The sequence below is a fragment of the Panulirus ornatus genome, chromosome 46 (genome assembly GCF_036320965.1).
Source record: "Panulirus ornatus isolate Po-2019 chromosome 46, ASM3632096v1, whole genome shotgun sequence".
Lineage (NCBI taxonomy): Eukaryota > Metazoa > Arthropoda > Malacostraca > Decapoda > Palinuridae > Panulirus > Panulirus ornatus.
In genome coordinates this window covers 11,559,223-11,572,046 of record NC_092269.1, presented here as the reverse complement: position 1 = coordinate 11,572,046, position 12,824 = coordinate 11,559,223, and the positions used below count along the sequence as shown (strand labels likewise).

The 12,824-nt window shown below is 37.9% G+C and overlaps 1 protein-coding gene across 1 annotated transcript in view; it reads right to left on the bottom strand.

Annotated features, from left to right (window-relative positions):
* orb2 (cytoplasmic polyadenylation element-binding protein orb2) overlaps nucleotides 1–12,824 on the bottom strand; it is a 359,903-nt gene that overhangs the window by 40,833 nt on the left and 306,246 nt on the right. Inside the window, exon 7 of the mRNA XM_071688830.1 lies at nucleotides 6,283–6,395. Coding sequence (XP_071544931.1) covers nucleotides 6,283–6,395 — 113 coding nt within the window. The remainder of the gene's footprint in view (nucleotides 1–6,282; nucleotides 6,396–12,824) is intronic.

The following is a 12,824-nucleotide window of genomic DNA, read 5'->3' as shown; positions in this document are numbered from 1 at the left end:
TACTTGCCCCTCTCTCCAAAACTCTTGCATTTACCTCTCTAACCACCCAATCCATAAACAAATAAAACAACCACGAGGACATCACACACCCCTGCCGCAGAGCGACATTCACTGGGAAGCAATCGCTCCTCTCTTCCTACTCATATACACATGCCTTACATCCTTGGTAAAAACTTTTCACTGCTTCTAGCAACTTATCTTCCACAAAGCATCTCTATCAACCCAGATCCATAAATGCCACACACAAATCCATCTGCTTTTCTAAGTATTTCTCACACATTCTTCAAAGCAAACACCTGATCCACACATCCTCTACCACTTCTGAACCACACTGCTCTTCCCCAGTATGATTCTCTGTGCATGCCTTGACCTTCTCAATCAGTACCCTCCCATATAACAGCCCAGGAATACTCAACAAACTTATGCCTATGTAGTTTGAACACTCACCTTTATCCCCTTTGCCTTTGTACAATAGCACTATGCATGCTTTCCACCAATCCTCAGGCACTTCACCATGATCCATACATGCAATGAATATCCTTAGCAACCAGTCAACAACACAGTCACCCCATTTTTTAATAAATTCTACTGCAATATCATCCAAATCAGCTACCTTGCTGGATTTCATCTTCCGCAAAGCTTTCATCACCTCCTCTCTCTTAACCAAACCATTTTCCCTGACCTTCTCACTTCGCACACCATCACAACCAAAACACCCTATATTGGCCACTTATCATCAAACACATTCAACAAACCTTCAAAATACTCACTCCATCTCCTCACTTCATCACTACCTGTTTCTACTTCCCCACTTGCCCCCATCACCGATGTTCCCATTTGTTCTTTTGTCTTATGCGCATTATTTACCTCCTTCCAAAATATCTTTTTATTCTCCCAAAAGTTTAATGATACTCTCACCCCAACTCTCATTTGCCGTCTTTTTCAATCCTCGCACCTTTCTCTTGACCTCCTGGCACTTCCTTTTATACATCTCCCAGTCATTTGCACTCCTTCCTTGTATCATCCAAATGCCTCTCTTTTCTCTTTCACTAACAACTTTACTTCTTCATCCCACCACTCACTACCCTTTCTAATCTGCCCACATCCCACCTTCCTCATGCCACATTCATCTTATGCAAAAGCCATCACTGCTTCCCTAAATACATCCCATTCCTCACCCACTCCCCTCATGTCATTTGTTCTCACCATCTGCCATTCTACTCTCAATCTGTCCTAGTACTTCCTCACACACATCTTTCCAAGCTCACTTACTCTCACCAGTCTCTTCTCCCCTACATTCTCTCTTCTTTTCTGAAAACCTCTAATCTTCACCTTCACCTCCACAAGACAGTGATCAGACATCCCTCCAGCTGCCCCTCTTAGTACATTAATGGGATGGCCTTGATTGGGGCCTCAGCTGCTCATGCAATCTCACCTAACATGAAAAAATCTCTTAAATGAAAGCCATGCATTTTTTTCAACTTCAACTGGCTCTTCATCAAACTTTTCATCTCAAAAACAGTTCTCTGATCTGTGATCCTACAAGAATAACCTCCTTGATTTTTACATCACTGACTCTGGGGAATTTTTTCCTCAAATATGTGAATCCATAGCCAATTTTATCCACACCTTTGATGAACTTCAACCCAAGCTTAATGTGCAAAGGATGCAGATAAATAATCTCGGGGTCAACAAGAGGAGGATTGATGACATTCTTCTTCAGTGGAGTCAGTGATGTTCATTTTGGCTACACTTTCTTTACATAATGGTTTTTTTGTCCCGGCTGTTCCATTCACAGACGAAACAACAGAACTTCCTTCGTGTAACAAGTTGCATTCTGAGTAAAAGTGCCACAACCTTTAGTCACCACACACATTCCACTTAAAGTCTCCAATTTTAATTTTTTGCAAAAGAAGTTTCATGTTATCACAAAATTCCTTCATGTTAGCTGCGTGAGCCAGAGGAAAGGAGGGGTACTTGTTTCCATTGTGCAGTAGAACTGCTTTCAAGCTTACCTTTTATAAGTCAATAAACAAGCAACACTCACCTGTGTTATATTTGCAGCCAAGTGCCTTCATAACAGAACAAACATCATTGCAAAACACCAGACCATCTTCAAGGGAGAGAAATTCTTTGAAAACGATATGGTGATCATGATAAAAGTAAACTTTAGTTTCATTCTGGAGAACATTCCAGCCCTCTAACAAGGAATCCAAAAGTCTGGCTTGCTTCTCAGACAAATTCAAATCATGGATGAGATCATTAAGATCTCCTTGACTCAGCAAATGTGGTTCACTTGAAGAACAGCTTGCTTCAAATGTTGGATCCATATTTTCCTCTACTTGGTCTACTTTTTCATCACCAGACTCATCATCACATTTCTGGCACAGGTAATTCCTGACTGCAGTACTGGCCTCATAGCAGATGGTAAATTATGATATTTAACAGTATGCTAGGATTTTGATGTTATACCATTTATGTTTGTAAGGCAGCAGTTACCTGAAGTGTGATGTTTGGCTTCTTTCTAAACCATAGAAATGATAAAAGGCATATGGTTTGAACCTTTTGCCCATGCTGTGAGAAACCTGACACATGTGACACCAAATATGGGGGGCCCAACTTTTATCCTGCATCACCCACTTTACAACCAAAGTAATGCTCAAAGCATTTTTTTAAATTAGGGTGTGAAAGAACGTTTTTGCGATATATGAACGTCAATTCATCGCAGAAGTAGCTGAAAGAATTTGTACTATTTACACAGTTTCTTAGCATTATAATGGTGGATGGGGTATCAGCACAATCTGTCAATAGAGTTTGAAAAGACACTGCTTATGAGTTCTAGCCTGCAACTGAGAGAACTGCTACTCATGAGTGGGCACTGTTTGAATGTCCTAACATTTCCAGTCATGTCTCTACAGGCCACTGGTGACTCATTTATCTAGGCCTGTGGTGTCAAAAAGAAGCTATTGCACTTCACAAACAATGAAAATAGCTGTTTGTTAAATTTTTGTTTCAAATGCTCCATAGAGCGCTGGTACATAAATACTGTATGTAATGATATGCGATTATGCTGGAACAAAGAGAAATTCTGAAAACACTTGAATTCAGCATGCAAAAATACATGAGAAACAGATTTTTTTCCATGTAACAAAATCTTTGTTTACCAGTGGATCATTAGTGAAGGTCTTCATTTCAAAACATTCATGATATAACTAATAAAATCTTTTATTTATTTATTCATTATACTTTGTCGCTGTCTCCCGTGTTAGCAAGGTAGTGCAAGGAAACAGACGAAAGAATGGCCCAACCCACCCACATACACTTGTATATACAAACACGTCCACACATGTACATATACATACCTATACATCTCAACGTATGCATATATATATACACACATAGACATATACATATAAACACATGTACATAATTCATACTGTCTGCCCTTATTCATTCCTGTCGGCACCCCATCACACATGAAATAACAACCCCCTCCCCCCTCATGTGCATGAGGTAGCGCTAGGAAAAGACCACAAAGGCCACATTTGCTAACACTCAGTCTCTAGCTGTCATGTATAATGCACTGAAACCTCAGCTCCCTTTCCACATCCAGGCCCCACAAAACTTTCCACGCTTCACATGCCTTGGTTCAATCCATTGACAGCACGTCGGCCCCAGTATACCACATCGTTCCAATTCACTCTATTCCTTGCACACCTTTCACCCTCCTGTATGTTCAGGCCCCGATCACTCAAAATCTTTTTCACTCTATCTTTCCACCCCAATTTGGTCTCCCACTTCTCCTCGTTCTCTCCACCTCTGACACATATATCCTCTTGGTCAATCTTTCCTCACTCATTCTCTCCATGTGACCAAACCATTTCAAAACACCCTCTTCTGCTCTCTCAACCACACTCTTTTTATTACCACATATCTCTCTTACCCTTTCATTACTTACTCAATCAAACCAACTCACACCACATATTGTCCTCAAACATCTCATTTCCAGCACATCCACCTTCCTCCACACAACTCTATCTATAGCCCACGCCTCGAAACCATATAACATTGTTGGAACCACTATCCTTTCAAACACACCCATTTTTGCTTTACAAGATAACGTTTTTGACTTCCACACATTCTTCAACACTCCCAGAACTTCCGCCCCCTCCCCTACTGTATGATACACTTCTGCTTCCATGGTTCCATCTGCTGCCAAATCCACTCCCAGATATCTAAAACACTTCACTTCCTCCAGTTTTTCTCCATTCAAACTTACTCCCAATTGACTTGTCCCTCAACCCTACTGTACCTAATAAGCTTGCTCTTATTCACATTTACTCTCAGCTTTCTTCTTTCACACACTTTACCAAACTCAGTCCCCAGCTTCTGCAGTTTCTCACCCGAATCAGCCACCAACGCTGTATCATCAGTGAACAACAACTGACTCACTTCCCAAGCTCTCTCATCCACAACAGACTGCATACTTGCCCCTCTTTCCAAAACTCTTGCAGTCACCTCCCTAACAACCCCATCCATAAACAAATTAAACAACCATGGAGACATCACGCACACCTGCCGCAAACCAACATTCACTGAGAACCAATCACTTTCCTCTCTTCCTACACGTACACATGCCTTACATCCTCGATAAAAACTTCACTGCTTCTAACAACTTTCCTCCCACACCATATATTCATAATACCTTCCACAGAGCATCTCTATCATCTGCCTTCTACTGATCCATAAATGCTACACACAAATCCATTTGCTTTTCTAAGTATTTCTCACATGCATTCTTCAAAGCAAACACCTGATCCACACATCCTCTACCACTTCTGAAACCACACTGCTCTTCCCCAATCTGATGCTCTGTACATACCTTCACCCTCTCAATCAATACCCTCCCATACAATTTCCCAGGAATACTCAACAAACTTATACCTCTATAATTTGAGCACTCACTTTTATCCCCTTTGCTTTTGTATAATGGCACTATGCAAGCATTCCGCCAATGTATTATATTTTTCATACATTTCTTTACATGATTCTCTTCAGAAAGTTCTTACCTGAATTATAAATTAATAATCATGTTCACTTTTCAAAAAATATGAGAAAATAACACTGGAGTATGTTGGTAAAATAGCTTTATCAATACACTCTTATCACGTTACTTTTGTTTCTTCTTCTGTAAGGTGAAGACTATATCAATTGTTTCTTTGCTGTTTTATAATTCATATGTTATGTTTTCTCATTTCATAAGAGAACTTTTTTTCCTTACTTTACAATTTTGGTGTTAAAGATGTGCTTTCATGTTTGGGAGACCAATCCAGTGAAGGTACTCGGGCAAAATTATTTTTCTTTTTGACAAACTAAAAATCTTGTCTTATATCCAACATTTATTTTACTAACTCGTAAGAAAACAACTTTGGCAATTCTGATAGTATACAGTGTGTCATTTTGGTATACTTTGGCTTTCAGCATATATATTTTGTCTGGATTTTGTCACATTGGATCTGCTCTAGTGATTTTCTCTTACATTTTTTCTTAATATATGGATTATTATTAATCCATTCAAAAGATAAGAACCTTCTGAAGAGAATAGTGCAAAAAAATATATGAAAAATACACAATACCTTTCAAAAGATAAGAACCTTCTGAAGAGCATTGCATAGAAAAATATATGAAAAATACACAATACCCTATCATTTTATCAAAAACCCTATCATTTTATCAATTATAATTTGAAAGTTTTGAAAAGAACACAATCAGTAACATTTGGGAGTTTGTAAGACCTCTATCTGTTTCACTTTCTCCTCCAATTGCTTTCTAAATATGTAGATACTCAAGTCAAGCATTAGGTTAGAAACTACTAAACAGAACTGTATACAAGAATTAAGAAATATACAATTTACTGTATCATTTCAAAAATCATATGTTGAGCATTTTGAACTGAAAGGGTACATGTGACCCAAGATGACATAAGAAAACAAGTGAGAAACACATGGATGTTATTTTGAATTCAAATTTTGGAATATGAAACTTGGAGTTTTGCCTGTAAAAATGTTTTTAAAGGGTAATCATACAGAATTCTATTTCTACTGCACTTTTAGCCACAAAACATTTCAGGCAGCTAATGGAATGTAAGCAGCATACAAGAAATACATCGTACAAAATTCCTTTATCCAACAATTCTAGTCCTAATGTAGGAAAATAATCAAGACTGGCTTGGGAAAGTAATTTTCTAAGATTATATGAAAATAACAGAAAAATTAGACATACCTGGAAAAGAAGAAATGCATACCCCTTAGGAGGGAAATAAGATTTACTTTCTGCCTTATGTGGCCAGTCCACAACTAAGGGGCCAAATCGACGGAAACTTGCAGTTATTTCCTCTGAAAAACAATAAATCTAATGAAAATCTAACAAAAACATCTAGAAAACAGGCACATATAAGTAATTTCATTTTTGAAATTAAATCCATTTAGAAGCTGTCTAGAGAAAAAATGCAATACTACCCATTTCATCGTGCAAGAAGAATAATATGCTTGTAATATGTTGCCTCTGGATTAATTTTGCTAATGTCAATGGGGATTTTTCATTTTATGTTTATGTTGCTATATGTAGATTTACCAAAATAGGACTCATAATGCAAGATAGAAATTCTTGTGTAGAGTGTCTGTCAACATGGAAGCACTTCCACAGAAATCAATATCTTGGACTGAAAATTATGATTCAAAGGAAAACTAACATTATCTATGGTTCTACTTGTATACTGAAGCTATTCAAGATCTTTTATTAGCTGGCATCACCAGATAATATTCTTAATCTGAATTAGTTTAATCTAGGCATATTGTAAAATCATCATCTAATATTCCTTATATTGTTCATATTTTTTGGCAATCATGCATGATGTAAAATCATCTAATATTCCTTATATTGTCCATATTTTTTGGCAATCATTTCAAATATTTGGGACACCAATGGACTACTGACATTGAGTCAATATGAATGCCAACTTGAATAACAAGATATGCTACAACAAAGTGACCACCGGTACTAAGCATCAAAATACTGTGCCATTTATAATACATTACATGATAAACACTTCCATATTTTTGTCATGAATATTGATATGATTACTTCAAATTTTCAGCCCAATGAAAATCAAAAAAAGAATACTGAAGAATGAATTAAATATGTTAATACTTAAGATATTCAGTAACATAATGAAACTAGAAAAATATAAATACAAACTCAAGTGGAATAATCAGATGTAAAAAGTTTATAATGATGTATAAATCTCTCCATACATTCATCTAAATATTTCCATGAAATAACAGTTCTAATCTTTTGGGGTCAAACAGAAAAACAAATTTTCCTAATTTTCAAAGTGACCAAAGTATAATCTTTTTTACGTTTTTTGCATTTTTCCATTTTATAAATTCCTTCTCTCTAATTTTTATCTTTACCTCTGATCCTCCTTATCAGCTATTACCATTCATCCTTTTCAGTTATCTATCCATTATTTGGAACTCAATTCCCATTTATGTGGGACAGATTTAAAGCATACAGCCTCTCAGCATACTCATACAAATCATCTCATATAACATTTGCACATGGACTTACACACTATAAGAAAGTTTTGTGTTTTCAATAGCAGACTAAGTTCATGCAATATGTAACATTTAAATTTTTATTCAAACTTCCATCTTCACAAAGAAAGAATTTCACCACCCCAGATAAAAAAAATTACTGTCCTGACATCATCTGAAATATCACTGGCACTAATCCATTTTCTCATTGCATCTGCCCATCTCCTCTGCAGGTTTGCCCAGGGAAGGATTCAGGCATTATCTCCTTTTGATATACCCTTATAGAATATACAATTTTCACTCAGATTGTGTGAAATGTCACACTTTTAACTTTCCCTGAAAAAAATCCTCTCAGGACAAGAGTATCCATGGTATTGTGTAACTAGTACAAGTACGATCAACAGTCATATTTCATATTCTAGTTTGAATCAGGTGTTTCCTTTGAAGTACATTTATGAAAAATACTGAGGGATTTGTATATGGCATTTATAGATCTGGATAAAGAATAAGCAAAGGACCACTGATGGCAGCCATGAGAAGCACAACATAAACACAGTGAGGTGTGCAACTGGGGAAGGTTTCTTCTTGCATATTCCTGCATTTGCTGTAAGATATATAATAACATTTCAAATCTATGTGTATATCCTAATACTAGTAATATTAGGCTCGAGTAAAGGAAACACTGGCAACTGACAATCTAAGTCAAGAATTCTAAAACTAGAGAGATATTGTAAAGCATAGCACCATTTTCTGTTACAGATCAGGTCTTAAATTTTTTTTAGTTAATAATTTCTTTGTTTCTTTCTAAAAACAAAAAAGGTCTTACATGATGAGGGTAAGGAGTGCATGGGTGAAGGGATGGGATTGATAGAACCATTATTCCACATTTCAACCCTCTCTTAAATGATTGTGTATCCATCTCTGCTACCTCTACTGCTAAGTATTTTCTTGTATACTACAGTATGTTTGTCAACTGCCATTTTTCTGCATCACCATACTGTTTAAGAACCTCTTCAATTATTTCTGTTATGATTTAGTTAAATCACTCTTCTCTATTCATTTCTTTTCACAATCAACAAACTGCTTTCATGTTTATCTTATTTTTTGTAATTCTGTGTTCATTCTTATTACTCTTTAATCCTCTTTCAAACATCGACTTCTGGTCTCTGAAAAATTCATGATAAGTATTGGAATCTTTAAATAAGTACATTCCTACAGAGTGGTATGGACTTCCAACAATAAAGGCTATACCCAGATACCTTCATTATTCTCCATTAACTTTCTCAAGCATATGGAGTACTTCCGTTAATTTTTCTTTTGTTAGCTGAGATGGCATGGGAAATTGAAGCCATCTCTGTGGGATATATATATATATATATATATATATATATATATATATATATATATATATATATATATATATATATCTATATATATATATATATATATATATATATATATATATATATATACACATATATATATATATATATATATATATATATATATATATATATATATATATATATATATATATATATATATATTTTCCCTGGGGATAGGGGAGAAAGAATACTTCCCACGTATTCCCTGCGTGTCGTAGAAGGCGACGAAAAGGGGAGGGAGTGGGGGGCTGGAACTCCTCACCTCTCGTTTTTTTTTAATTTTCCAAAAGAAGGAACGGAGAATTGGGCCAGGTGAGGGTAATCCCTCAAAGGCCCAGTCCTCTGTTCTTAATGCTACCTCGCTAATGCGGGAAATGGTGAATAGTTTGAAAGAAAAGAAAGAAAAAAAAAAAAAATATATATATATATATATATATATATATATATATATATATATATATATATATATATGCGGGGGGCTGGAAATCCTCCCCTCTCGTTTTTTTTTTTAATTTTCCAAAAGAAGGAACAGAGAATTGGGCCAGGTGAGGGTATTCCCTCAAAGGCCCAGTCCTCTGTTCTTAATGCTATCTCGCTAACGCGGGAAATGGCGAATAGTTTAAAAGAAAAATATATATATATATATATATATATATATATATATTGGTAAACAGAGAAGAGGTAGTGAAAGCTTTGCGGAAGATGAAAGCCGGCAAGGCAGCAGGTTTGGATGGTATTGCAGTGGAATTTATTAAAAAAGGGGGTGACTGTATTGTTGACTGGTTGGTAAGGTTATTTAATGTATGTATGACTCATGGTGAGGTGCCTGAGGATTGGCGGAATGCGTGCATAGTGCCATTGTACAAAGGCAAAGGGGATAAGAGTGAGTGCTCAAATTACAGAGGTATAAGTTTGTTGAGTATTCCTGGTAAATTATATGGGAGGGTATTGATTGAGAGGGTGAAGGCATGTACAGAGCATCAGATTGGGGAAGAGCAGTGTGGTTTCAGAAGTGGTAGAGGATGTGTGGATCAGGTGTTTGCTTTGAAGAATGTATGTGAGAAATACTTAGAAAAGCAAATGGATTTGTATGTAGCATTTATGGATCTGGAGAAGGCATATGATAGAGTTGATAGAGATGCTCTGTGGAAGGTATTAAGAATATATGGTGTGGGAGGAAAGTTGTTAGAAGCAGTGAAAAGTTTTTATCGAGGATGTAAGGCATGTGTACATGTAGGAAGAGAGGAAAGTGATTGGTTCTCAGTGAATGTAGGTTTGCGGCAGGGGTGTGTGATGTCTCCATGGTTGTTTAATTTGTTTATGGATGGGGTTGTTAGGGAGGTAAATGCAAGAGTTTTGGAAAGAGGGGCAAGTATGAAGTCTGTTGGGGATGAGAGAGCTTGGGAAGTGAGTCAGTTGTTGTTCGCTGATGATACAGCGCTGGTGGCTGATTCATGTGAGAAACTGCAGAAGCTGGTGACTGAGTTTGGAAAAGTGTGTGGAAGAAGAAAGTTAAGAGTAAATGTGAATAAGAGCAAGGTTATTAGGTACAGTAGGGTTGAGGGTCAAGTCAATTGGGAGGTGAGTTTGAATGGAGAAAAACTGGAGGAAGTGAAGTGTTTTAGATATCTGGGAGTGGATCTGGCAGCGGATGGAACCATGGAAGCGGAAGTGGATCATAGGGTGGGGGAGGGGGCGAAAATCCTGGGGGCCTTGAAGAATGTGTGGAAGTCGAGAACATTATCTCCGAAAGCAAAAATGGGTATGTTTGAAGGAATAGTGGTTCCAACAATGTTGTATGGTTGCGAGGCGTGGGCTATGGATAGAGTTGTGCGCAGGAGGATGGATGTGCTGGAAATGAGATGTTTGAGGACAATGTGTGGTGTGAGGTGGTTTGATCGAGTGAGTAACGTAAGGGTAAGAGAGATGTGTGGAAATAAAAAGAGCGTGGTTGAGAGAGCAGAAGAGGGTGTTTTGAAGTGGTTTGGGCACATGGAGAGGATGAGTGAGGAAAGATTGACCAAGAGGATATATGTGTCGGAGGTGGAGGGAACAAGGAGAAGAGGGAGACCAAATTGGAGGTGGAAAGATGGAGTGAAAAAGATTTTGTATGATCGGGGCCTGAACATGCAGGAGGGTGAAAGGAGGGCAAGGAATAGAGTGAATTGGAGCGATGTGGTATACCGGGGTTGACGTGCTGTCAGTGGATTGAAGCAAGGCATGTGAAGTGTCTGGGGTAAACCATGGAAAGCTGTGTAGGTATGTATATTTGCGTGTGTGGACGTATGTATATACGTGTATGGGGGGGGGGGTTGGGCCATTTCTTTCGTCTGTTTCCTTGCGCTACCTCGCAAACGCGGGAGACAGCGACAAAGTATAATAAAAAAAAAAATATATATATATATATATTAGGGAAAATGATTTGGTAAATAGAGAAGAGGTAGTAAAAGCTTTACGGAAGATGAAAGCCGGCAAAGCAGCAGGTGTGGATGGCATTCCAGTGGAATTTATTAAAAAAGGGGGTGACTGTATTATTGACTGGTTGGTAAGGTTATTTAATGTATGTATGATTCATGGTGAGGTGCCTGAGGATTGGCGGAATGCTTGCATAGTGCCATTGTACAGAGGCAAAGGGGATAAGAGTGAGAGCTCAAATTACAGAGGTATAAGTTTGTTGAGTATTCCTGGTAAATTATATGGGAGGGTATTGATTGAGAGGGTGAAGGCATGTACAGAGAATCAGATTGGGGAAGAGCAGTGTGGTTTCAGAAGTGGTAGAGGATGTGTGGATCAGGTGTTTGCTTTGAAGAATGTATGCGAGAAATACTTAGAAAAACAAATGGATTTGTATGTAGCATTCATGGATCTGGAGAAGGCATATGATAAGAGTTGATAGAGATGCTCTCTGGAAGGTATTAAGAATATATGGTGTGGGAGGCAAGTTGTTAGAAGCAGTGAGAAGTTTTTATCGAGGATGTAAGGCATGTGTACGTGAAGGAAGAGAGGAAAGTGATTGGTTCTCAGTGAATGTAAGTTTGCGGCAGGGGTGTGTGATGTCTCCATGGTTGTTTAATTTGTTTATGGATGGGGTTGTTAGGGAGGTGAATGCAAGAGTTTTGGAAAGAGGGGCAAGTATGCAGTCTGTTGTGGATGAGAGAGCTTGGGAAGTGAGTCAGTTGTTGTTCGCTGATGATACAGCGCTGGTGGCTGATTCATGTAAGAAACTGCAGAAGCTGGTGACTGAGTTTGGTAAAGTGTGTGAAAGAAGAAAGTTAAGAGTAAATGTGAATAAGAGCAAGGTTATTAGGTACAGTAGCGTTGAGGGTCAAGTCAATTGGGAGGTAAGTTTGAATGGAGAAAAGCTGGAGGAAGTGAAGTGTTTTAGATATCTGGGAGTGGATCTGGCAGCGGATGGAACCATGGAAGCGGAAGTGAATCATAGGGTGGGGGAGGGGGCGAAAATTCTGGGAGCCTTGGAGAATGTTTGGAAGTCAAGAACATTATCTTGGAAAGCAAAAATGGGTATGTTTGAAGGAATAGTGGTTCCAACAATGTTGTATGGTTGCGAGGTGTGGGCTATGGATAGAGTTGTGCGCAGGAGGGTGGATGTGCTGGAAATGAGATGTTTGAGGACAATATGTGGTATGAGGTGGTTTGATCGAGTAAGTAATGTAAGGGTGAGAGAGATATGTGGAAATAAAAAGAGTGTGGTTGAGAGAGCAGAGGAGGGTGTTTTGATATGGTTTGGTCACATGGAGAGAATGAGTGGGGAAAGATTGACCAAGAGGATATATGTGTCGGAGGTGGAGGGAATGAGGAGAAGTGGGAGACCAAATTGGAGGTG